The following is a 26,039-nucleotide window of genomic DNA, read 5'->3' on the forward strand; positions in this document are numbered from 1 at the left end:
GGCTCCAGCCACCGCTACCGCCCGGGCCCTTTAAACCACTGCCAGAGCCCCAGGCTACCACTGTTACCCCGGGGAGGAGGAAATAGGCACTTGCCGGTACAGGGTGGGCTGGGTCTGGCTCTGACCTCCCCCAGCCCTGCCCCTTCCGCCTGTGGACCGCCCCTTCCAGGGGCCAGAGCCGGCCCCAGCACAGCCCATACCGGTAAGTCCCTAGACTTACTTTCACCCCTGGCGCCTGGACTCCTTGGTGCCTGCCCAGGCCAGCTGGGGTCAGGATGAACCCAGAGCTGCTGGCTGGCAGGGCACTCCAGCACTGCATCAGGAACGGGAATGTGGCGTGAATTGAAATGCACAAAGCCGTCACTAACAACCTGAGGAGCTGGGCACAGCATGCTTTCGAGCTGCAATTCTGGTTAGGCTGCCTTACATGCTGTATTTGCATATTGCAGGCTTAATATGCGGCCTGGTAAAATACTTTAGAGAGAGAATCAGTCACAGACTAAAGAGAACAGGGAGGTTTTAAGGTGGCATTTGAAGATTATTGAGCTAATGTCTTAGTGTTGGGGGGGGCATGCTCTCTTGCCGCTTTCCCAGCACAGAGTCACAGGGATGGGGGTGTCGGGGGATACACACAGCCACGGGGATGGGGGGGATGCACAGAGCCATGTGGACGGGGGGATCCGGGGCGGGATGCACAGAGCCGTGGGGTTGGGCCAATGTGCAGCATGGGGGAAGTGGCTGGCGGAGGAGAAGCTGGGCTGGGCCGCAGGTGGGAAGAGGGAAGGCAGCTCAGGCTGGATTTGGAGCTGGTTGTGCCTGCTCAGCCTGGGAGGATGTTTGGGACCATCCAGGGATGGAGATGCAGGGAGCCTGTCGCCAGGGGAACAGCCCCCGTTACCCCAGGGCAGGACCCAGCGAGGCTCCTTGTGGCTTCACCTGTGAGGCGCTGAAGCTTTAGCTGCTGCTGTAAGTTGATGCAGCAGTGGCACTTTCCCTGCTCATTGCCAGGCCCAGCAGCCTCGGAGATTTTGGAGATTGTCTGATTGACTCATGGTTTTTGAATGCTTGGGGTCAGCCACGCTGGGTGACCCATGGATTGGGTGCTCCCCAGCCCCTGATCCCTGAGGTCAGGGGTTGGCCATTGGGTTATGCTAAGACTAGGGGTGGGGGGGAAGCTGGGACCTTAACCCGGACGAGGGACTGCAGATTCTGGTATGCCTTCCCCATGCTGGAGTGTTGCCTCCTGTCTCCGCCCCCAGGGAGATGGCTGCCGGCACACAGATGGAGTTGTGGTTGTACGGCTGCCTGCAGGCAGGCATTGGGCAGATGGCCGTGGTGTGAACTACAGAGGGGTCTGGCTTGGCAGAGGGGCTGCAGTTTAGTGTGGTGGACTGGCCAGTGAGCAGCCCCCTGTGGGGCGTGCCCATCCACAGGAAGCCCTCGCGCATTCTCAGGGACTGTGGGGGCGGGGGGTACTTCTTTAACCAGCCAGTCATAGTGCCCTAAGCAGCCCAAGAAATGGGAGTTTTAGGACAGGGCCAGCCTGTGGGGGCAGGGAATGTCACCCCCTGGGGGAGAAGCCCCTCATACCCACAGCTTGTCACCTCTGCTCTCTGCACAGACCAGTGAGGGGCAGGGACATGGGGGAGGTGGTCCATTGTACACGTAGACCCCCCCTCCAGCCCTATGAGATCTCACCCTGGGGGGGGCATTGTACTCTTAGACCCTTCCCCACAGCCCCATGAGGCTGCACCCCAATGGGGCTCCCAGCAGGGTAAGTTCCCTCTTTCCCTTCCCCACCTCATTCCTTATCCACATCCCACATTGTGCTCATGCAGCTTTGCCAGCGTCAGCCCTGGGTTGTGGTTCCTGGTTCCATAGCTCCTCTCTCCCCTACACCCCTGTCCCCTCTCCCTGTCTGTCTGCCCCACTGGACCCCTTCCACTCTGTCCTCTCACCTCCCACCCTAACCCCTTCACCCCGCCCTTCCTCCCTAACACTCACTGCCCTCCCTTCTTCCCCCACATATCTGGGGAGAGCACCTCCACTGCTCAGCACCTGGGGGCTCAGGGGAAGATGCACTGAGCTGGGAGTCTGGAGACCTACTGGTTGCTGAGAGGATCTCTGTGCATTCCACAACTGAGCAAGGCCTTGGAGCCCTCTCCATGAGGGAGGCAACATTTTTACAGAGCCCGTACCCTGTGGCAAAATTGGACATAGACCCTTGGTCAGGAATACAACAAATCCAAGCCCCAGACTCGCTGCCATTCAGAAGGCATTTGCCGTAACTGTGTACTTGGCTACTCTGTTGGAAACCACTAGACAACACTTCCCTGCCAGAACCAGGAATAGATTATTATTTATTGTTTGAATGGCAGAAGCACCTAGAGGTGCAGTTAGGAATGGAGGCCTCATTGTGCTAGGTACTATGCACATCATGGGCTGCCCCAAAGAGCTTACAATCGATGTATGTGACAAGAGACGAGGGAGGTTGTGATGTTCCCCTCTGGTATTGTCTGGACCAGTGATCTGCTAGGTCACTCCAATCCTTGACTCTGGGAGCCAGCCTTACCCTGCTCTGCTGTGAGAACCCCCACTCCTGGGCTGTTCACGCACAGCCTCTGGCATGTAAGCTGCTCCTTGGATTGTGCAAATGAATTACACTAGCCAATACCTCTGGTCCCAGACACAAACCTAGAAACCTCTGTCTTGCAGTGTCCAGTTATGCCTACTGGACGTTACAAGCTTATATGAGTTCATCAATTTAACAAAGAAATTGATATGTACCAAGCTTCTTCTCCCAAGGGGAGTCTCTGACATGCTTCAAACCAAACGCACTGCTTCAGGTAGGATAAACAAACAGATTTATTAACTATAAAGATAGATTTTAAGTGATTATAAGTCAAAGCATAACAAGTCAGATTTGGTCAAAGGAAATAAAAGCAAAACTCATTCTAAGCTGATTTGAACATTTTCAGGGCCCTTACAAACTTAAATGCTTTTCACCACAGGCTGGCTGGTTGCCCTTCAGCCAGGCTCTCCCCTTTGATCAGCACTTCAGTCGCTGGATGGTGGTGGTGTCTGTAGGTGTAGGTGGAAGAGAGAGAGAGCATAGCAAATGTCTCTCCCTTTTATCATGTTCTTTCTTCCCACTTGGCTTTGCCCCACCCCCCCTTCAGAGTCAGGTGAGCATTACCTCATCGCAGTCCCAAACTGACCAAAGGAAGGGGGGTGACTCACTCGAGAGTCCAACAGATCCTTTTGTTGCTGCCTAGGCCAACGTCCTTTGTTCCTATGAGGCTGGGCTGGGTTTGTCCCATACAGGCCTTGATGAGGTGTGAACTGCCCCTCTGGTCTTGGAGAGTTTTTCCCTGGGTTTGCTTTAAGCCGTGAGAGTACATTTTCAGCCTCATAACTATAAACATGAAATTATAACCTATAACATTACTATAACATTAATTACTATAACATCAATGCTCAGTACATCATGAGCCTTCCGAAGACACCTGACATGACAAATTTTGCATTGGATACCTCACAATCATAAGGTTGAACATGGGGATGCTGGATGTTCCCCCGAGGTACAGAGCATCACAGAGGTTACACAGACAGCTCCGGGAGCACAGCGAACAGGGACTGTGCAGCAGTCACAGCCCAGCAGCCGCCCAGCTACCGTCCAGCCTTTCCTAGGCAGCAGACCTAGGTGGGGCTTGGAGAGGTTTCAGTCTGAGAACATTGTGGTTTTGCTTGTCCCCGGCATAAGGGCAGGCGGGGGAGTGAGTGAGAAGGTGCTTCTGGGATGAGCTGACTGATGGGTGCTGAAGGCTGCATCATTAACAGGGGGGAAGGGCGATGGCTCAGTGCCATCTAAAAGATGAGAGTTAGTTGGGCAGGCCATAGCTGGGAAGGGCTGATGTGTCGTTTGTGTTCAGTGCCGTGGCGGAGGTGGGGCCAGCATAGGGAGGCACAGGAGGGTGACCTGCTGAGCGCAATGAGCCAGGCAATGATCTGTCAGTAGTTTTTTGAAAGGGTTTAAGGGGGAAGATGGGGTTTGTCAAGGCCAGAGAGGAGGAGAAGGATGTGGTCATGAAGGTGAGAGATGATGAAGGCATGGGCCAGAGACACAGCTGTGTGGCCAAAGGACAGGCTGGGTCTTAGACATGCCTGGCTGGAAGGAGGGATATGATCCAGACAAAGCATGGATGTCTAGAGAGAGGGACGAGTCAAAGGCAATGTCCAGGTTATGGGCGTGATGGTGGTGGCAGGGGACCAAGAGAGCAGGGTGCTCGGAGAGCTTGGGGGACAGATTAAGTGCTCTGTTTTGGACAGGTTGAGATTCAGGGTTTGTCTTCAGGGCACAGTTAACTCGAGCTCCCTATGCTCTGGTGACTCCTCTCGAGTCAGCCCAGCTCACGTGAGAGCAGCCCCACTGTGCAGTAACCCTCCAGCTGCTGTGTCCACATTGGTGCTCCTGTGAGGCGCTATGGCTCCTGGGGGCACATCCCCTGGTTCTTAGCACTGCTGTGAGCTGCAGCTCTGTGGATTCTTTCCCAGTGAACTAGGGGAGAATTTGTCTGTCCTTGCTGGGCCCACAGGGGAATTGTAGGAAGGTGCTGGAGGACTAGTAGCACTCGAGTGGAGCTGGCCTTCATCCACACGAGAGTGGTTGTGTTAGCTGCTGACAAGTTGTGTTTGCCCGAGCTGTCGCCTGTACCCCCGATGGCCCAGCTAGCTCCAGTTAAAAGCAGCACACTTGAGTGAGGGGTTTGTGTGAGGATGGGAGGAGAACAAGAGGCAGCGCTCCTGTTATAACTTGAGTTAACTCTGCAGTGAAGAGGTCCCGTCCATCGCCTGCAGGTTGTTGCAGCCATGTTGGTCTCAGGATATGACAGAGACAAGGTGGGTCAGGTAACATCTTTGACTGGACCAACATCTGTCGGTGAGAGCCAAGCTTTCGAGCTGCAGAGTCCAGGTCTGGGACAGGTTCTCAGAGCTCCGTGCAGCTCAAGAGCTTGTCTCTCTCACCAGCAGAAGTTGTTCCAATTAAAGATGATACCTCACCCACCTTCTCCTGCTTCAGTTGGTGGCAGGAAGCTCAGGTGAACAAGGGAGCTTGGTCAACTCAGTCCTATGGCTGTGAATGCTGCTTCCACAGCCCCGGGGCAGAGATATGGGGGTCTGACTTCCCCCTTGCCCACCGGCACCTTGTGTTGTCATTTCCACTGGTGGGAAGTGGGATGCAGCCGCTCTGCCTGGGTGGAAATGATGACAGAAAGTGCCAGGAATGGCAAGTCGAGCTCAGGCATTTCAGCATGGGTGCCTACATGGCCATGCAGAGCATGAGCTGGAGGACATGATGCTGCCCCCTGTGTTGCCAACTCTCATGAGTTTGTCATGAGTCTCATGCATGATAATTATTGTTTTCCTGGAGCCAAGTGGAGATGTGGTGACTTCAGCCTTTACTCTTAAAGAAAAAGTCTGTTTCCGGCCTTTGTGGCTATAGAGAAAGCAGCACTAAAGGCTCGAAAAGCAGAAGGCAAATAAAAAGTGCCCCAATATTATTTTTACAGAATCGCAGGATTTAAAAGCCAATCTCATGATTTTTGGTGAGCCTGACTCGTGCTTTTTGAACATTTGGGGTCGGCAATACTGAGCCCTGGCACATGTTGTGCTGGCATTCAGGGGGGGCCTGGGTCAGCATGCATCCTTTGGTGATACAGCCCTGCCCCGAGAAGCAGCAGGGGCCCGAGGCAGCAGTGCAGAATGCCGAGGCCCTCTGACAGCCCCAGGAAGAAGTCAAGAAACTCCTGGAAATGGCAGCTGGTGTAGAGAAGCTGCCTCCTCACCAGTAAGTCCAGGAGCAGGGCTGTCCCGTACGGCACCCAGAGAAGGAAGAACAGACACGTCACCCCAACCCGCAGGTGCCAGCCACTCCTGCGCCATGTCAGCACTGCCTTGGCCATGCCCAGTGCAGCAGGGAGCAGCATGAAAACAGCCAGGCAGGATGTGACATGGGCCAGGTACCACCAGGCGCTGTCCCTCATGATACAGAGCAACTGCGGGTGCCCCTCCGTTCCACTCAGCAAGGCAGCTGGCACTGCCAGGAGGACAGCTGCCACCCAGAGAGCCACGGCCATGCACCAGTGGTGCCGGCTGGGAACCCATTTGCCCCACATGGCACTGCCTGCGCCGGCAGCCACCAGCAGCCCCTCAGCGAAGAGGCTCCCATGCCACAGCATGTACGCCACCTTGCAGAGCCCGTCACCAACGACCCATCCTTGGCTGATGCCGGCAGCAAAAAATGGCAGCATGGCTGTGAAGATGGTGGTGCCAAGCGTCAGCTGGAACAGGGAGGCTCTGCCAGGGGGCCAGCTCCAAAGATTCCGGCAGTTGGCCAAGGCCACCACCAGGGCCAGGTTACTCAGCAGACCTAAGGCACAGACTACAGCCAGGAAGTTGAAGGCATAACTGCGAAAGAATGAACAGTAGCCACTGTGGCAGGGCGCAGAGGCCAGGGTGTCATAAGTCAGTTCAGAGTCATAGGAGTAATTCACCATCATGTCCTCAAAGCTGTAGCTGCTCATGTTCAGTTCCAGGTGGCTGGCCTGGAAAAGAGAAACATCAGGTAGTTCAGCCCTGTGCCCCACCCGGGCCGGCATTCCTTGACCATTGGGCTGCTCTATGTGCCCCAGGGGTTCACTCACTGGGTGATGGGGGTGCATTCTTTGGCCACCAGCAAGTCCCAGGAATTCACCTATTGGGTACTGGAGGATGTGGTTCTCTGGACTCCAGGCAGCTCTGTGGGTAGCAGGGTTTACACGCCGGTTGCTGGAAGGAGGCATCAGGGAAGGGCAACAAAAATGATTAGGGGACTGGAACACATGACTTATGAGGAGAGGCTGAGGGAACTGGGATTGTTTAGTCTGCAGAAGAGAAGAATGAGGGGGGATTTGATAGCTGCTTTCAACTACCTGAGAGGTGGTTCCAGAGAGGATGGTTCTGGACTATTCTCAGTGGTAGAAGAGGACAGGACAAGGAGTAATGGTCTCAAGTTGCAGTGGGGGAGGTTTAGGTTGGATATTAGGAAAAACTTTTTCACTAGGAGGGTGGTGAAACACTGGAATGCGTTACCTAGGGAGGTGGTAGAATCTCCTTCCTTAGAAGTTTTTAAGGTCAGGCTTGACAAAGCCCTGGCTGGGATGATTTAATTGGGGATTGGTCCTGCTTTTGAGCAGGGGGTTGGACTAGATGACCTCCTGAGGTCCCTTCCAAACCTGATATTCTATGATTCTATGATTTTATGATGATTCTTGGGACACCACATGAGGCCAGCATGGGAGTTGAGTAGGGATTACTGTTTCTCACCCCAGATTCAGAGTTTATTGGGCCATGTGGCTGTGGGCCCTGGGTAGTGTTGTCCCCCCAATGAACTCTTGTGCTGATGGAGTTGGGTGGTGCCTTTTGCTGGGGTGATGGCTCTGCTTACCGCTGCAGTACCAGGCCCTTCCACCTCCAGGCCCACTCTAGGGAAAGGGGCAGGAACTACTGTGGCACAAGGACCAGGGGTTGGTATGAAATGCATGTGTGAGCAAAATTTGGAATTTCCATCCCCTGGAAAATTCCAACATCCCTACATTCCCCATATCCTCAAACGAGGCAAAAATGATTAATTTTTCCCATGGAACAGACATTCTGAAGAATTTCAGTTCCAAAATGTGGCAATGTTTTATTTCAGCATATACAGTCAAAATGAAACAGTTCAATATTCCTGAAATCAAAATGCTTCATTGCAACATTAAACTGCATTTTCCCATAGTGACACATTGCATTATGGGAGTTGAGTTCAGCAGCCTGATACTGCTATTCTCCCTTGACCCAACTACATTCCTGGAATGCAACCTGAATCATGAGATTCCCATGATGCACCATGCAGCTCAGTCAGATTGCCTTATGAGCAAGGTAGTCCTCCAGGGAGTCTGGCTCATAGAAGAGAATGGGAGTCAGGACTACATCTCCCATAAGTAGGGCCCTACCAAATTCAGGGTTCGTTTTGGTCAATTTCATGGTCATAGGATATAAAAAAATCTTAAATTTCATTATTTCAGCTATTTAAATCTGAAATTTCACAGTGTTGTAATTGTAGGGGTTCTGACCCAAAAAGGAGTTGTGGGAGTGGGGGGTTGCAAGGTTATTGTAGGGGGCTTTGTGGTTCTGCTACCCTTACTTCTGTGCTGCTGCTGGTGGCAGAGCTGCCTTCAGAGCTGGGCACCCGGCCAACAGCTGCCACTCTCCGGCTGCCCAGCTCTGAAGGCAGTGCAGAAGTAAGGGTGGCAATACTGCGACCCCCTCTAAAATAACCTTATGACCTGCCTGCAACTCTCTTTTGATCAGGACCCCCAATTTGAGAAACGCTGGTGTCTACAGTGAAATCACACAAAAGACCAGATTCCACAGTCTGTGACGTGTTTTTCATGGCTGTGAATTTGGTAGGGCCTACCCATAAGGCAACGTGACAGTGGGAAATGGTATAATGGCCATTTAAACCAGTGAAACGTTCCGATTTGGCTCGAAATGACCTGCAGTGAGCATTTCAGTTTACTCGACAGAAAATTTAAATTTTTCAGTACAATCAAAATTTTCCTGCAGAGAATTTCAATTGTTGTGGAAACTGCATATTTTTCTCAGAAAATCATTGCACCAGAATATTCCCAACAAACTCTACTTTACAAGGCGCGCCATGGAGATCCCTGCTCCATCCTGGAAATCTCTGCTCCATTGAGCAGGTTGTTGATCGCATAGACATAGGCCTAGATTGTGCAACACTTCCTGCTGCTGGCAGCACTCTGTTCATACCTGTGAGTGACAAGTGTTGCACAATCCAGCCTGTGGAACCTTCTGGTTGTGCCATTGTGTTTGGACAAGGAGTTTTAAAGGCTGCACTCCTATGTCTTAGTCTCTGACCAAGTTCTGCACTGAGGGCTCAGAGGGAGCCTCCTCACACCCATTTGTCACATCTCAGTGGTGCCAGCTTAGCTACTTTGTCAGTAGATTTAGCGACTTTTTGGTTTCCCTAGTGATAAAATAAGTGTCAAAGTGACCAGTGACAAATCTAGCGACTTTCGCTGCCAATTACTGTGACATTCAGAGAAAGTCACCAATATGTATAGTTACAAAATCATTCACAAGCAGCTCAGTAGTGTTAATAAAATCCATTCCATGCTCTTCTTACTACATTCTGCTGCACACCAAGTCAATGTCATTATGTCTCAATTGAGCATGTCCTCAGAAGGAATTGCATTCCAGGGCTTCTTGGGCTGAGATCACAGTATTCTGCAGGTGAGGAAAAGAAGTTTGTGGAGGCTAATTGAATACTTTGCTAAAGCCAGGCGCACTTTGGAGAGAGCAGCACATTAGCCAGGGCTCGTTTTTACCCAAATGTTCTTTCTTGCTGCTCCGTAGTAGGTAGCACAGCCTGTGATGCAGGGAAAGATGGGTAATGAAGCGGGCTGGGTGGGCGAGGCAGGTTAGCCAGTGAGGAGAGGAGCATGGATGGAAGGTGGGGTGGGATGAGACAGGGCCACGTGCCCCAAGGGGATGGGGGTCACCGTGCCTCCAGGAACAAAGCCCTTACTACAGGATCAAAGGTGGAGCTAGCTTGATTTCGGCTCTCCTTTACTCCTTCCCCTGGCTGGCCTTAACTGCCCAGCTGGGGGGGATTGGAAAGGGGTCTGGCTAGCAGATTTTTGTTTACTTTCAGAGTCATAGAATCATAGAATATCAGGGTTGGAAGAGACCTCAGGAGGTCATCTAGTCCAACCCCCTGCTCAAAGCAGGACCAATCCCCAACTAAATCACAACAGGTTAGTGAAAGGGAGAGCCCAGAGCTGAGGGGAAGAGGGCTTCACCGGAGCTCGGTGCTGCAGGGAGCCAAGAAAATAGATTTAAAAACAAAAATCTGCTAGCTGGACCCCTTCCCAATCCCTCCGCTTCCAGGGTTTGATTTCTGAAAATAGTTGGGCAGCTAACCCCCGGCCAAGCCAGGGGAAGGAGTAAAAGGGAGCCAAAATCAAGCTAGCTCCACCTTTGATCCTGTAATAAGGGCTTCATTCCTGGAGAATTCCCATTGGGGCACATGGCCCTGTCTCATCCCACCCCACCTTCCATCCATGCTCCTCTCCTCACTGGCTAACCTGCCTCGCCCACCCAGCCTGCTTCATTACCCATCTTTCCCTGCATCACAGGCTGTGCTACCTACTATGGAGCAGTGAGAAAGAACATTTGGGTAAAAACAAGCCCGGGCTAATGTGCTGCTCTCTCCAAAGTGCGCCTGGCTTTAGCAAAGTATTCAATTAGCCTCCACAAACTTCTTTTCCTCACCTGCAGATTACTGTGATCTCAGCCCAAGAAGTCCTGGAATGCAATTCCTTCCGAGGACATGCTCAATTGAGACATAATGACATTGATTTGGTGTGCAGCAGATGTAGTAAGAAGAGCATGGAATGGATTTTATTAAAACTATCAAGCTGCCTGTGAATGATTTTGTGACTATACTCACCTGGGCGCATATATATATAATTCTTTGTTGAATTCTCTGGACATTTTGTTTAGTGACATTTTTGACTCCTTTTGAGTGCTTAAACAGCTATATCTAGCAACTTGTCAGGGTTTGTCTGGTGTCTTCCTGCTCTGTGGAATTGGCAACCCTGCAAGAGTCTGATTCCAGCTGCTGTGGGGTGGAGTTCGATTCCTGGTGCCTCCTCAGTTATGCCCCATCTACCTGGCTGTCCTGCTCAGACACAAATATAGGGTTGTTTCATAGCGAGACGTTTCTCTGTACGAAGGCACATCGCTTGGGGGGCCTGCCTGAAGGAGCCCCCATGGGCCCCCTGAAATGTCCCACCTGGCCCTGCAGCTCCATCACTTTAGGACTCTCACAGACAGCCCTGCCCTGCCCTACCCCTTTTTTTGCCTCTGTTTTCACTAACAAGGTCAGCTCCCAGACTGCTGCGCTGGGCATCACAAAATGGGGAAGAGATGGCCAGCCCTCTGTGGAGATAGAGGTAGTTAGGGACTATTTAGAAAAGCTGGATGTGCACAAGTCCATGGGGCCGGACGAGTTGCATCCGAGAGTGCTGAAGGAATTGGCGGCTGTGATTGCAGAGCCATTGGCCATTATCTTTGAAAACTCGTGGCGAACCGGGGAAGTCCTGGATGACTGCAAAAAGGCTAATGTAGTGCCAATCTTTAAAAAAGGGAAGAAGGAGGATCCTGGGAACTACAGGCCAGTCAGCCTCACCTCAGTCCCTGGAAAAATCATGGAGCAGGTCCTCAAAGAATCAATCCTGAAGCACTTGCATGAGAGGAAAGTGATCAGGAACAGCCAGCATGGATTCACCAAAGGAAGGTCATGCCTGACTAATCTAATCGCCTTTTATGATGAGATTACTGGTTCTGTGGATGAAGGGAAAGCAGTGGATGTATTGTTTCTTGACTTTAGCAAAGCTTTTGACACGGTCTCCCACAGTATTCTTGTCAGCAAGTTAAGAAAGTATGGGCTGGATGAATGCACTATAAGGTGGGTAGAAAGCTGGCTAGATTGTCGGGCTCAACGGGTAGTGATCAATGGCTCCATGTCTAGTTGGCAGCCGGTATCAAGTGGAGTGCCCCAAGGGTCGGTCCTGGGGCCGGTTTTGTTCAATATCTTCATAAATGATCTGGAGGATGGTGTGGATTGCACTCTCAGCAAATTTGCGGATGATACTAAACTGGGAGGAGTGGTAGATACACTGGAGGGGAGGGATAGGATACAGAAGGACCGAGACAAATTGGAGGATTGGGCCAAAAGAAATCTGATGAGGTTCAACAAGGATAAGTGCAGGGTCCTGCACTTAGGACGGAAGAACCCAATGCACAGCTACAGACTAGGGACCGAATGGCTAGGCAGCAGTTCTGCGGAAAAGGACCTAGGGGTGACAGTGGACGAGAAGCTGGATATGAGTCAGCAGTGTGCCCTTGTTGCCAAGAAGGCCAATGGCATTTTGGGATGTATAAGTAGGGGCATAGCGAGCAGATCGAGGGACGTGATCGTTCCCCTCTATTCGACACACTACAAGAAGGATGTGCATAAATTGGAGAGTCCAGCGAAGGGCAACAAAAATGATTAGGGGTCTGGAACACATGACTTATGAGGAGAGGCTGAGGGAGCTGGGATTGTTTAGCCTGCAGAAGAGAAGAATGAGGGGGGATTTGATAGCTGCTTTCAACTACCTGAAAGGGGGTTCCAAAGAGGATGGCTCTAGACTGTTCTCAATGGTAGCAGATGACAGAACGAGGAGTAATGGTCTCAAGTTGCAGTGGGGGAGGTTTAGGTTGGATATTAGGAAAAACTTTTTCACTAAGAGGGTGGTGAAACACTGGAATGTGTTACCTAGGGAGGTGGTAGAATCTCCTTCCTTAGAGGTTTTTAAGGTCAGGCTTGACAAAGCCCTGGCTGGGATGATTTAACTGGGAATTGGTCCTGCTTCGAGCAGGGGGTTGAACTAGATGACCTTCTGGGGTCCCTTCCAACCCTGATATTCTATGATTCTATGATTCTAAGTCCTTATATTTGTCTCACTCTCACACAGCTTCTGTCTCTTGTTCCTTTTGGACTCCAAAAGGTCACAAATCCCTGTCCTCTCAGTGTGTCCTTCGTGCTGGCTTTTGTGCCAGTCCACTGGTCTGCTCCCAGGTCTTCAGTTTCCTGCCTGGCTGACCTTTTCCTTTCCCCGTTTCCACAGACACTTTTTTCCCCTGGCTGCATACATGGATCCCACATTCAAAAACATCTGTCTGCAGTGACAGCAAGGCATAAACCACTAGGAGCCAGGTTTATTGGCTGTTTATAGTTGCCTTTGCATTCAATGTTCTCCTGCAATATTCACACAAAGTAATTGTGTTTGTGTGGATGTGGGCAGTCCTGGCTTGAAAGGTGCAGTCACACATCCTAGTACCTCCTGTTGGATTAATTACTGTGGTGTCATGCTTTTGGACTGCGGTTTTTGGTAACACCCAGCTGTGCGAATAAACAGTGTCCCATCTAGACCACATGTAGGTACAGGGCCAAGTTCAAAGACAAATCCAGTCTGATGTAATTTACCCTTTCTCTCAGCCCCTTCAGCACGTCACCCCAACTCCTAGCCTCCACTCCCATGCCCCTCTGCTTCCACATCACCTCTGACCATGGCTCTCTCAATCTAACCAGCTTGCATTGTAACCCACCCCAGCTGAGTCCCCCTTTCTCCTTGGTAAGGAGGTTGGATGGTGCCTGAGTCAATGTGAGGAGCTGTTTTCTGCGTAGGGTGACCAGACGTCTGGATATAAGGAGCTTTGTCTTATATAGGACCCTGTTACTGCTCCTGACCCCTGTCCTGATTCTTCATACTTGCTATCTGGTAACCCTAGTTCTGCCCTCAATTACACCGGTCCAGTGCCACAGTGCGGAGCTGAGGGCCAGGGAGTCTAAGTCACAGCTCCTTGCATCTCACCTCTGAACATCAGCCTCTGGAGAAGTGTGGAACGGGCTGGGGAGAGATGGCCAAGGGCCTGTATCTGGACTCCCATCAGGAAGGACTAGGGAAGGGCAGTGTGGAGGTCTCCAGGCTGTTTAAGGAGGATGGAGGAGTGGGAGAGGTCTCTGTGGTCAGAGCAGAGGGTGGGGCTTCTGGGCTGTACGTGAAGAAGAGTGTGAGATGTTGTAGCCACTGGGCCATGCTGGGGAGCTGGGATGAGGGGGGAGGGTTGAGTCTCTGGTCTAAGGCAAGACATTTGTGCCCCTAATGAGAGGCTGAGCTGGAGGATGGGCCATGGGCTCTATGTGTTTGGGACAGGGGGCTCATGGCCCATGCTGGAAAGGCTGGTGGGTTCAGGAGAAGGCTGCTGTTTTGTGGGCGGAGGCCAGGCTGGGCCCCGGGCAGAATTATAGCTGTGACTGAGATGAAGCTGCCTTGCTAACATTTATTATTACAACCACTGTCTCGTAGCCAGGATGCTTAGAATTAATGGAGCTTATTTACAACTGTAAGCAGAGTCAGGATGAGCTCCACCCTGACATCTGGTGGTGAGGTGTGGCAAGTTGTGGAAAAGAACTTCAGGGGTCGATCTCATTTGCATAGGCACACCCACCCTGCCTAGAATGAGGCCATAGCCGCCCAAATGGTCACTTTGGCTGCTGTGGAATCCTCAGTGTCTCTGTTATTGGGGCAGGAAGAATAAATTATTATTACCCTGATTATGGGAATCAAGGACAGTGGAACTGTACTTGGCCTTTTGTTATGCTGGAGGGACTCGCCATCAACTAAGTAGCACTTGCTAGGCAAGGGACATGGGTTCCAAAACTCTGTGAATTGAGAGAGGTTGGGGACAGGTATTAATGCTTGGTGGTATGGGTCCTATATGCTAATTGTGCTTCTGCTTCTCTCCACTGTGGAATATCAGAGCTAATTTTGATTCCATTAGGAGGCTACTGAGCTGAATTCACCTTGGGCTAATGGTACACCAGTGCTGAGGCTCTCCTACTACAAGCTGAAATCACAAAAGAGCTAAACTTACTAAGAGCTGAGATCACTGAGTGTTGTGTTAAGTAGTGGGGGAGCCTGAAGCTATATGGTAGAGCAGTTTGCGGGACAGCGAGCGGAGCGGCTGGCAGAGCATTTCAGTTTGCGGAACGGCAAGCGGAGTAGAGCGGCTGGTGGAGCAGAGCAGTTTGAGGGATGGCGAGCGGAGCGGCTGGCGGAGCGGAGCCCCATGGAGAGGTGGGACATCAGCTTTGGACCACGTAAGGTGCCCCTTAACACCACCCCCCCCCCCAATCTTCACCGAGGTTGGGAGGTAAAACTCTGCAGATAAATTTTTGAACTCTGGGGCTGCCCTGACCAAGGACAGAGACTTTGGGGTCGTTGGACTTTTGGGACTTTGGGTGATTTTGGATTGCTGTACTCAAGAACCAAAGTGAAAGGACATGCCCCAATTTGCTTGGGGTGGGTTTTGCTCATGGGTTGTGTTATGAATCCTGTTGGTGGTGTTTCCCCAAAATAATGCCACATTGTTTCTCTCTGTTATTAAAAGGCTTTTTGCTACACTCAGACTATGTGCTTGCGAGAGGGGAAGTATTGCCTCTTGGAGGCACCCAGCGGGGCTGGTGTATATTTGTCCCAGGTCACCGGGTGGGGGCTCGAGCCTGTTTTGCATTGTGTTATTGGAATGGAACCCCTAGATACTGAACTTGGCCCTTGTTGCTGCCAACTCTGACAGGCAGAAGGGTTACACGACCGTCACTATGTCTTAAGCAAGTGTGTTATCTGAGTGTAACATTCATTATGTGTGAGGCAGGCTAGGCAGGGCTGGGCTTGGGCGCTCACCTGCTGGCACAGTCCAGGAGAGGGGGAAGGTGGTGTGAGGGAAGGAGGGGCAGACAAACACCATGAAACAAGCAGTGATCACCTGGCGTCTGATGCTGGGTGAGGAAAAGGTGTCTCTTGGCTACACTCGAGCTGGAGGTAACAGCTATAAATCCCTTTCATTACGCATAGGAAATAAGGCCTAGAAGTGGCCTTTTCCTAACATCCCATTGCAAGCTGAGCTCTGTCAGGCAGCAACTGGGTCTCTTTCATTGAGCAGATGTTTTGTGACATGAGCTGGAACCTCCTCGAGTCAGTGATGGACAATCATTGACACCGGTCTCTACAGCACCTTAGAGCCCAGCTAATCACCAACTGAGTGGGGCAGCAAAGTTTGTTTTTTAACCCTCATTCAACACCAATTTGTGTTACTGTAACTGCAAAGCATGACGAGCAGTGTTTTCACTTAACAGATGTTTGTCTAGAACTTTAACTCCATCATCACAGAGTTTTTGTTCGATAATTTTCTTAGTTTTTGGAAAGATTTTTAACTGTAGAGAATGAAACCGTCATGTAGATGCTGCTGTTGGAATTTGGACCTAGGAGCAAACTGGCTTCCAGCAGCGCAGGCTGTGTGGACAGTCATGGAGTGCGGCTAGGAGACTCCATTTCCTTAGAGCACAAATCACCAGTGTAGTGCTCTCTGGGTACCTCACAATGTTAATGCTTAGACATGGAGCTGGAGTCACCTCCTCCACCCAGTTCCTCAGGTCTCTCCACCCTAACAGGGCCAGCTACTGTGGCAGAACTGGCTGCAGGCAGGAAGGCAGCCATACAATCAGGAGTTTCCCTTGCCTCTCCCTAATTGGCCTGTGATTTATGACCTGTGACACAAGACAAGAACAATGGCCTGGCAGGGCCCCTCTCATCATCCACAGTGGGAACAACTGGCCTCATTTCCCAGCACAAAGTGAACCCTCCTTAGCCGGTTGTTGGGCTCAGCCCAACGGACAGTGGGGAAATCCAAGAGGCAGATTCCCCTCCCTTATGGGCCTCGCCCCTCAGACTGGATTGCTGAGGCTGTTTGAGATAGGAACAGAACAGCTTGGCAGTGAAGTATGGGGGGCCAGCAATGCCTGGCACTGTGGGGAGCAGGGCAGCCGTGGGTCCCACAGAATTGGGTCTGGGTTTGGCTGTTTGGAGTGTCTCTGGATACAGAGTGTTAGAGAGCCCAGGGCAGGGATCTCACCACCAAAAGCCCTTCAAACAAGTCCAGACTGGAACGGGACATTCCCGAAAACAGCCCCTCTGCGCTGGCGTTGCACGCGACTGTTGTGGGATCACGGGCCCAGTCTGGTGGCCTGACTGAGGGCTAGTGATCTGCCTGCTCTGTGTGGGATCCAGGCCTCAGTCTTCCCCTTGGCTTCCTGTTTCTCAGCAGAGGAGGCCACAATGAGGGAGAGAGTGAGGGACCAGGAGCAAGGGGAGGTGGGGGGAGAGGGACAAGGCAAGCACAGGTGAAAGGGGAGCCTAGATTCAAGGGGGGCCCAGGGACAAGGCAGGCCCAGGGGTGAAGGGGACCCAGGTGCAAGGGTGGCCCAGGGATGAGGGGGGCCCAGGTGTTATTGGGGGGCTCAGGGATGCAACAGGCCCATATGTAAGGGGGGTCCAGGGGCTGGGGGGTTCAGGTGTAAGGGAGGCCCAGAGACGCAGCAGGCCCAGGTGTAAGGGGCACCCAGGAACACAGGCCCTCTTTGACTACAGTAGGAGCTAGATAAAGATGAAAGAAAGCGGAGGTGCTCTACTTAGCAGGGAAAGAAAGCTAATAACTGAGGACAGCAAGAAAGCTGGGGTGTTTTATGCCAATTTTTTTTCAGGCTTCATTAAAAAGATTAATGGTGACCAGATATGCAACAGGACTACTGTTAACAAGAAGGGGGAAGGAACACAAGCTAAAACAGGGCAAGAACAGGTTAAAGAATATTGTGATAAACTGGATGTATTCAGGGCCTGATGAAATTAAATGACAAACTAGCTGAAGAAATCTCAGAACCATTAGCAGTTACCTTGCAGAGCTCATGGAGGACAGGTGGGGTCCAGGGGACTAGAGAAGGGCAAACATACTACCTATGTTTAAAAAGGGGAACAGACGATCAGGGGAATTATAGACCAGTCAGCCAACTTCGATACCTGGAAAGATCCTCAGCAAGTTTACACTAAGCTAGGGGGAGAGGTAGATCTACTGGAGGGTAGGGATAGGGTCCAGAGTGACCTAGACAAATTGTAGGATTGGGCTAAAAGAAATCTGATGAGGTTCAACAAGGTCAAGAGCAGAGTCCTGAACTTAGGACGGAAGAATCTCTTTCACTGCTTCAGGCTGGGGACCGACTGGCTAAGCGGCAGTTCTGCAGAAAAGGACCTGGGGATTACAGTGGATGAGAAGCTGGATATGAGTCAGCAGTGTGCCCTTGTTGCCAAGAAGGCTAAGGACATATTGGGCTGCATTAGTAGGAACTTTGCTAGCAGATCGAGGGAAGTGATTATTCCCCTCTATTCGGCACTGGGGAGGCCACATCTGGAGTACTGTGTCCAGTTTTGGGACCCCCACTGTAAAGGATGTGAACAAATTGGAGCAAGTCCAGCGGAGGGCAACAAAAATGATTAGGGGGCTGGAGCACATGACTTACAAGGAGAGGCTGAGGGAACTGTGTTTTTTAGTCTGCAGAAGAGAAGAGTGAGGGGGGATTTGATAGAAGCCTTCAACTACCTGAAGGGGGGTTCCAAAGAGGATGGAGCTAGGCCAGGCTGGGGCAAACTTTTTAGCCTGAGGGCCACATCGGGGTATGGAAATTGTATGGCGGGCCATGAATGCTCACAAAATTGGGAGTAGGGGTGCGGGAGGGGGTGAGGGCACCAGCTGAGGGTGCTGGCTATGGGGTGGGGCCAGAAATTAGGAGTTCAGGGTGCAGGAGGTGGCTCTGGGTTAGCGTGTACGAGGGTGAAGGCTCTGGGGTGGGGCTGGGGATGAGGGGTTTGGGGAGAAGGAGGGGGCTCCAGGCTGGGACTGAGGGGCTTGGAGGGTGGGAGGGGGATCAGGGCTGGGGCAGGGGGTTGGGGTATGGCAGAGGGGTGTGAGGGGTCTGGCTGGGGGTGCAGGCTCTGGGGGGGGCTGGGGATCAGGGGTTTGGGGTGCAGGAGAGTGCTCTGGGCTGGGACCAATGGGTTCAGAGGGCAGGAGGGGGATCAGGGATGGGGCAGGCTGTTGGGGCATGGGGGTGGGTGAGATCTCTGGCTGGGGGTGGAGCTGGTGATGAGGCGCTTGGGGTACAAGAGGGGGCTCTGGGCTGAGATCGAGGGGTTCAGAGGGTGGGAGGTGGTTCAGGGCTGTGGCAGGGGATTGGGGCGCGGGATCAGGGGTGCAGGGTCCGGGCAGCGCTTACCGCAGGTAGCTCCCGGAGGCATGTCCCCCTCTGGCTGCAAGGCACAGCCAGGTGGCTCTGCGCGCTGCCCCGTCTACAGGCACCACCCTTGCAGCTCCCATTGGCCGTGGGGGCAGCGCTTGCAGACGGGGCAACGTGTGGAGCCACCTGGCTGCACCTGCGCGTACTACATAGGAGCCGGAGGGTGATCGTGCCGGCTGCTTCCTGGGAGCCGCGCAGAGCCGGGCAAGCCCCCGACCCCGCTCCCTGGCTGGAGCGTGGGAGCCGGGCAAGCCCCCGACCCCGCTCCCTGGCTGGAGCGTGGGAGCCGGGCAAGCCCCCGACCCCGCTCCCTGGCTGGAGCGTGGGAGCCGGGCAAGCCCCCGACCCCGCTCCCTGGCAGGAGCTGAGGGCTGGATTAAATGGTCTGATGCGCCGGATGTGGCCCACGGGCTGTAGTTTGCCCACCCCTGAGCTAGACTCTTCTCAGTGATGGCAGATGACAGAACAAGAAGTAATGGTCTCAAGTTGCAGTGGGCGCGGTCTAGGTTGGATATTAGGAAACACTATTTCACTAGGAGGGTGGGGAAACACTGGAATGTGTTACCTCAGAGCTTTGATCTCCTTCCCCCAGTGAACCTAGCTTAGGGGGAAGGGAAGGGTTGGGGGGGATTCTGGCGGCTGGGGAGGGGTGAAGTGGGGCAGAATGAGAATGTGGGGAACAGCCAGGGAAGCCTAGGGGTCAGGAACAGATGTGGGAGGCTCAGCAGAGACTCGGGTAATGTGGGACCAGAGAGGAAAGCAAGGCAGGACCAGCTAAGAGACAGGGGAGAATAATAACAGGGTGGAGGAAATGCCAGTGAAAACCGGCTGGAGCTGCAGCTGGTGGGGAAGGAGGGACCCTGGGGAAGAGCAGGCTGGCTCTCTGGGGCTTGTTTGCCATGCTTGGCCCCAGGGGGCAGAGCTGTCCAGCCTGTGACACTGGGGCCCCGCTGGCATCCAGGCGAGAGGGGAGAACCAAAGCCAGCCCTGGAGATGGGGTGAGTGTGGGCCTAGGCACATGCTCTTTCATGGGAAGCAGCCAGTCCTATGCCCAGCTGTCCCCTCTGCCTGCCCCACAGGGCGCAGGAGCAGCAGCATCAGGAAGTCGTGTTTTCAGAGCTAATGCTCTGATCATCATTTTTACAAAGCCATTTTCCTGGGGCAAAGGTCGTAAATCATGGTCAGTGCCTGGCTCAGGGCCCCAGGACAAGGCTGCAGCCAAGCTGCCAGGCAGGCTTGATGCTGGATGCTTCACAGATGCCATGGCTCATGCAGCCATGATACCAGCCAGCCAGCTAGCCATGCTGGGCACAGCTCTCAAGCTGGTGATAGCAGCTTCCAGCTCTAGTGCTGCAGACAAGAGCCAGTCTGCCCCACATGATGACCACTCACTGACAAGGGGATCAGGCAGGAGCTGGGGGATCTGTGATCTGTGTACCAGCCAGCTGCCTGGGTTCAGTTTGCAAGTACAAATGATACTGCAACCCCCCGAGCTCCTGTGCTGGATGGGAAGAGGGGGAACGATGCCTCTGGATAAACAGCACCACTCCCAGGTTGTCATTGTTGGTGTTCATCCCCATGGAATCCACTCCTGATGATTTAGGAGTGGCCCAGGACTGGGATGGCTGGGGATTGGGATTGAGACGCATGGGAAGCCCAGGGAAGCAGGGAGCATCCCTCTCCAGTGTCCCCTGTTTGGAGAGATGTCACTCATTTTTGTCTCACCTGCATTCCCCCCAAGCTCAGAGTCTCCTCACTTTATTGGAGGAAATTGCCATCAGAAATAATGACTCTTGCAGAGGAGATTCTAGAGCTACTTTCCCCAGGAAGGAATCCTGCAGTACCTTCCCCTTCCTGCAGGGAGAGCTGGCGTGCTCCTTGGTTTGGGTCTTTGTCCCACTTGGAGCAGGGAGCGGAAAGCCCCCGTCACAAATCATAGGTACAGGGCGTCTCTTCCCTGGCACTGGCAGGTGGAGGGGGAGGCAGGAGGAGAGCTGAGGGGGGAAATGCTTTCCCATCCCATGGAAGTTTTCAAGAGCTAATTTTTTCCCCATTCCACATCAGCTGGACATCAAGCCCTGTCAATGTTTTCCTGGAAAAACCAGAGAGCGAGCGAGAGCAGCGTTCAAATATCCAATAGTCCAGAGGTTCAGCTGCTCTGCTGGAGACCTGGGATCACATCCCAGCATTGCCTGGCTTGGTGCAGGGCCTTGAATCTGGGGCTCCCCTCAGTACCCTAACCCCAGGATCTGTCCTGACTTAATTACTCCGACTAAGCAGAACAGTGCAGACAGCCATACTGGAAAGAGGTCCTATAGCCCAGGTTCAGATGTGGGCCTGGGGAGTGCCCGAAGCACTGGGCTGTCAGCAACTGGGACAAGGCCCTGTCTGGCTTTGACCAGAAATTTTATTCTGGAGCTGAGAAACCTTCCTGGGCAGTTTCACAGATGCCAAGACAGTCCCAAGGAAAGTCTCTGTTTCCACGACTCACCATTTTCCAGTGAAAACCTGTTTTGTCAGAAAGCCCTGACCAGCTGTACTCAGGAGTGAGGAGCGTTAACCCAGCAGGTGCCTGTGTAATGCCGACAGACCCTGGTCATCAGCGGGTGGGATCAAACTGGGGACCTCTGAAGCTAGCCTTAGTGCATGAGCCTCTACCACATGAGCTAAAAGCCACCTGGCTGTTAGCTAAGGCTGTAGAGCAGACCCATTTAACTCACTCTGTAAGTGGTCTTGGTGCCACTAGATGGGACAGAACACCACACCCAGAAGTTGTGTGGGTTACACCTGCACCACTTCACACTCTGCCTTTACTCTCAGCCCCTCACCTTTACTATGGGAGCGAATCTATTTTAGGAGGACAGTGGAGGTAGGCAAAGGAGCCCCTGGACTCACCACAATGATGATGCAGTTCCCCATGATGTCCGCGTGCTGTGCGAATTGTGGCTGATACAGGAGAGCTCTCTCTGCCTCTGTCTGTCTCTCCAAGGGGAGGGGACAGGCTGCTGTTACAAGATAAGAGCTGGGACACCAAAAACAAACTTTCTGCTCCTGTAAAACCCCCCCGAGTGAAGGAAACAGGAGGAGGCAGGGCTGCCAGTAAGTTCCTGGAGCCCTCTGGGCAGGAAACACTCCTGGAGGGGACCAATGTACTGGATATCCTGACAGGGTCCCCAGTGCCAAGGAATGCATCTCTTTTCCAGGCTTCCTGTCTGAATGCTTCATATACATGTTCCAGGCCCTGAGACAGAAGCATGCCAGAGACCTGACCCGACTGACTCCATATCTCAGACTACACGTAGCACCAACCTACAGCCAGATTGTAGCCAACCCCACATGGCATCCTTCGGGGTCCAGTTCACTGGCCTGCATGGTGTGGGCACCTGTCCTTCCCTGCTCCTCCCAGTCTCACGGCCCTCCCATTCCACCATCACCCTCACCTCTCTGGCTTGTTCGATTGCTTCTTACCTTAGAAATGTCAGAACTAGTGATCCTTGGATCCCCTGGTTCAGCTGGAGGACTCATGGCTGGGCTTACCTGTGTATCAGGAGCTTTTTCTCCCTGTTACTCAAAGGGGGTGGGGGGGCAGGGTTTGGATTTTTAACTCAGACCTCCTTTTTCCAAGTGTGGATTAGGCATTTGAGTTACACAGGCATCTATAAAAGCAAACTCAACCCAAAGTGTGTCAGACAGTCTGACTACGTCTCCCTTCCCCACTTTGCTGCTATCTCTTATGTGCCTGGGCAGATCAGATTTGCATTTCTTATGTCAAAAAGACAAACTCTCAGGCCTTCATCATCCTTATAATCAAACAGGAGACATAAAGGCATAGGCCCCTCTTCATCCCATTGCTGGTCAGCTCCTCAGTAACCTGGCTGGGCAGTGTCTGTCGATAGTTGCTTTCTGGATTTAGCTGGAGCACCCAAGCTATTCAGCAGCCCCTAGGCTCGGGATCCTAGCACTGATTTTCTGCAGCTATACCCTGGAGAGCTCAGCATCTCCTTGGCTTTTCTCCCAGGCTAGAGCAAGACAGGTTCAGTCACCGGATGTCCCTCCCCTTTGTAAGCTCCTGGAGGGGAATCTTCCTATATCTCTCCCCCTCTGTGCTGAGCTGCGCACAGACTGTGCTCAGTGCAGTGCATGGTCCATTTGGGGCAGGGGGGTGAGGGCTGTGTTGGCCAGGGGTAGGGCCAAGAAGCGGGTGCCTGTTGCCCATCCTCACAGCTGTTACTCAGGAAGGGAACAAATACCCAAGTCAGTGACCTTTTCTGTGTTGTTCCCCACCCCTGCGGGAATCTCTGAGGGCTGCTGTAGTCTGGAGGGAGCCCACCAAAGGTAGAGCCAGTGTGGGATTACAGCAGGCCCAGGGCCCCCTGTGGATCCCTTAGGATCCAGCAGATCTCCAGGAATCATTACCCTTCGCTGGGTCTGTACTCTTTTACTGACAATGAATAAAGCGATGGCTACCTGCTCCCTAGAGATTAGCAAGAGCCAGTAAATAGATCTTGAGATTTATCAAATAGCTTCAAAATGACACAGATCTAGGCTCAGATTCCCCCCACCCCACCATACTCTGATGGGGTGTAATCTCCCTAGTGGGCAAAGAGGAGGGTGTGGTTCCTCCACTAACTCACCCCACTTATGAGCCTACCAAAGCCTCCGAAAGGGCTCTGGGCGCCACCAAAAGTAATGACTTGTAATTAGCCTTCAAATTTCTGAGGGGTGGAAAAAGAATGCGGCTGTTTCGTGGATAACATGCTGTAGTATTTAGTAATTACACACTAAGCAACTGTGTTATTTTGCAATAATTTTATTAAATAAATGAAATGACTTATTCTTTAATTACCAGAGAATACTAAATAATTCACCAGTTAGCACTGATCAGAATGAGTGACTCTTATTGTGAACTACTCACAGAACAAGTAAACCTGTTTGTAAAAAAGCTGAATTGTTAATTCCCAGTCATCAGCATAATATTGCAACATGTGCAGTGAAAAAGCAGCAACTAGGCAATAGCCCAAACAATAACTACCTATCAAACAGCTCACCCTAACTATTACACATGACATATAACAACCGTGATAAAAGAACCATTACGGTTACCATTTAAAGCCCTCAGAAATCAGGAAATGCCAGAATTAAGGCTGCTCATGTCACCTGAATTCTGCCCCTGTGTGCGTCTGCATTAAGAAAAGGTCTTTTCCAGTATTGTGCAGGGATTCTGCAGCAAAGCCAGGGACAGAATCCAGCTAGCTTGGGCCCCAATCCAGAAATTTAACCACAAGAGATGTCTTTTTCTTCAGACAGTTCCCTCTCTCACTCACTGTCCATCCTGTGCACTGAATGAGGCAGGAGTTCTATGGAAAAAATAGCATGTGATTATAAAGACTGTGACTTAATGCAGACACTCAAAGGGGTAGCGCTAAGATTTCATGGGCAACTGTGCATTGGCATTTCCTGACTTTTGAGGGCTTGACTTTGCAAACTTAACATCCTGCTCACGTATTTTGTAGGTAATTTTCCAGCTTTTTAAAACTAAAACAGAAACAAGAGGAATCCCGTCATGTGGAATCCTCAGGGTTGGATGCTTTAGACACACAGGATCCACCTCTAGCACATGCACTAACAGTGTGTTAGGTGAGAAAAATTAAATATGAAGCAGTTATGCCAACCGAACCAAAGTCAGGCCAATAAAGGTTGCTGGGAAAGTCCCTGAACGAGATAAATAGAATAAAAGAATACTTGTTTAAGTTGCAGGGAGTAAGAAAAAAGGGGAGGCCTGCATTCCTGCATTTTTGTACCAGATGTTCTGGGAGCTGTCTTGTTGAGATACAGAGGCGCTGTGTTCCACTCCTTGTTTTTGTGTTATGTCTGTTCTTAATGCCTCGTCTCCTGGTTGACACCCATACTGATAAGAAAGTTAGTGAAGCATTATGATTTGCTAAAAGTTATAACAATAAGGGGGTAGAAGTGCATGCATAATAGAGAAAGAGGATTTGAACTAACAAAGGGGAGGGGTAGGCTGCTTTATGAATAAATCTGTGATGCGACAGAACTGTCTATAAAAAACTATTAGTTTTACTTAGAGGCTGCTGGTTCTCTTTGGAGACGGGCTGCTCTCTATTGTTCTGTGCACTCTTCCATAAAGAGAGAGAAGAATGAGGGGGGATTTGATAGCTGCTTTCAACTACCTGAAAGGGGGTTCCAAAGAGGATGGCTCTAGACTGTTCTCAATGGTAGCAGATGACAGAACGAGGAGTAATGGTCTCAAGTTGCAGTGGGGGAGGTTTAGATTGGATATTAGGAAAAACTTTTTCACTAAGAGGGTGGTGAAACACTGGAATGCGTTACCTAGGGAGGTGGTAGAATCTCCTTCCTTAGAGGTTTTTAAGGTCAGGCTTGACAAAGCCCTGGCTGGGATGATTTAACTGGGAATTGGTCCTGCTTTGAGCAGGGGGTTGGACTAGATGACCTTCTGGGGTCCCTTCCAACCCTGATATTCTATGATTCTATGTCCCCTCGGGAGCTTTGCTTTCCACTGCATTGGGGCATTGCTTGAAACGCACATCAGCTAAAAGGAACAAGCTGGGCCTGGTAAGTCCAGGCTAACTAGTCTGGTGTGTGTGTGTGTGCACGTGAGCTCATGAACATGTTTCTGTGCCCAGGCTCATCTGTGCATGTATCTTGGTGCATGTATGCATGTCTCTGGATACCTGCCTGTGCCCCTGTAGCCCATGGAAGGGGCAGGACACAGGGTGTGTTGCCAAGCACTTTGGGTGTATGTTGCTAGGTTTGGGGGTGGGGGGTCACTGGCTCCTATCCAGCTCTGGCCATGATGTGGGGAGTTGCCGCCTGGCCCTGTCTGTGCTGGCTCTGTGAGGTGCAGCCACTTTCCTATCTGGTATCTGGTGAGGTTCCCCTGCTCCCCCGACCATGACTCTGCTCTCCCTGAATTAGCACTTTCCCCAGGGTCGGCTGTCACTGGTTTTTAATTTAGTTCCATTCCAGCCATTGCCATTCAGGCTACTCAGAGGCAGGGTGGGCGATGTCTTGGGGCACCCGGCTCTCATCGGTGGCTTATAAATCAGCCAGGGCCTGTGCAGCACCTCTGACTGCCAAGCTGGGAGCCAGCTGGTGTTTGCTCAGGCTGCCCCAGAGCAGAGAACTGGCATAGCCCACAGCCCGCTGAGCTAGCGAGAAT

At 52.0% G+C, this 26,039-nt stretch overlaps 1 protein-coding gene across 2 annotated transcripts; it reads right to left on the reverse strand.

Annotated features, from left to right (window-relative positions):
• Nucleotides 1-2,847: 2,847 nt before the first annotated feature.
• Nucleotides 2,848-25,095, reverse strand: ACKR1 (atypical chemokine receptor 1 (Duffy blood group)). Of its 2 annotated transcripts, XM_073322430.1 has the most exons (3): nucleotides 21,734-25,095; nucleotides 6,705-6,828; nucleotides 2,848-6,605 (listed from the first exon to the last, which is right to left on the reverse strand). In XM_073322430.1, exons 2-3 carry the CDS (start codon nucleotides 6,720-6,722, stop codon nucleotides 5,679-5,681), a joined length of 945 nt encoding a protein of 314 aa, XP_073178531.1. In that variant the 5' UTR covers nucleotides 6,723-6,828; nucleotides 21,734-25,095; the 3' UTR covers nucleotides 2,848-5,678. The 2 variants fall into 2 exon arrangements, with proteins under 2 accessions (XP_073178531.1, XP_073178529.1); XM_073322428.1 differs by lacking the exon at nucleotides 6,705-6,828 and having other exon boundaries at nucleotides 21,734-25,092.
• Between the last annotated feature and the right edge of the window lie 944 nt (nucleotides 25,096-26,039).

The sequence above is a fragment of the Lepidochelys kempii genome, chromosome 24 (assembly GCF_965140265.1).
Source record: "Lepidochelys kempii isolate rLepKem1 chromosome 24, rLepKem1.hap2, whole genome shotgun sequence".
In the NCBI taxonomy this organism is placed as follows: domain Eukaryota; kingdom Metazoa; phylum Chordata; order Testudines; family Cheloniidae; genus Lepidochelys; species Lepidochelys kempii.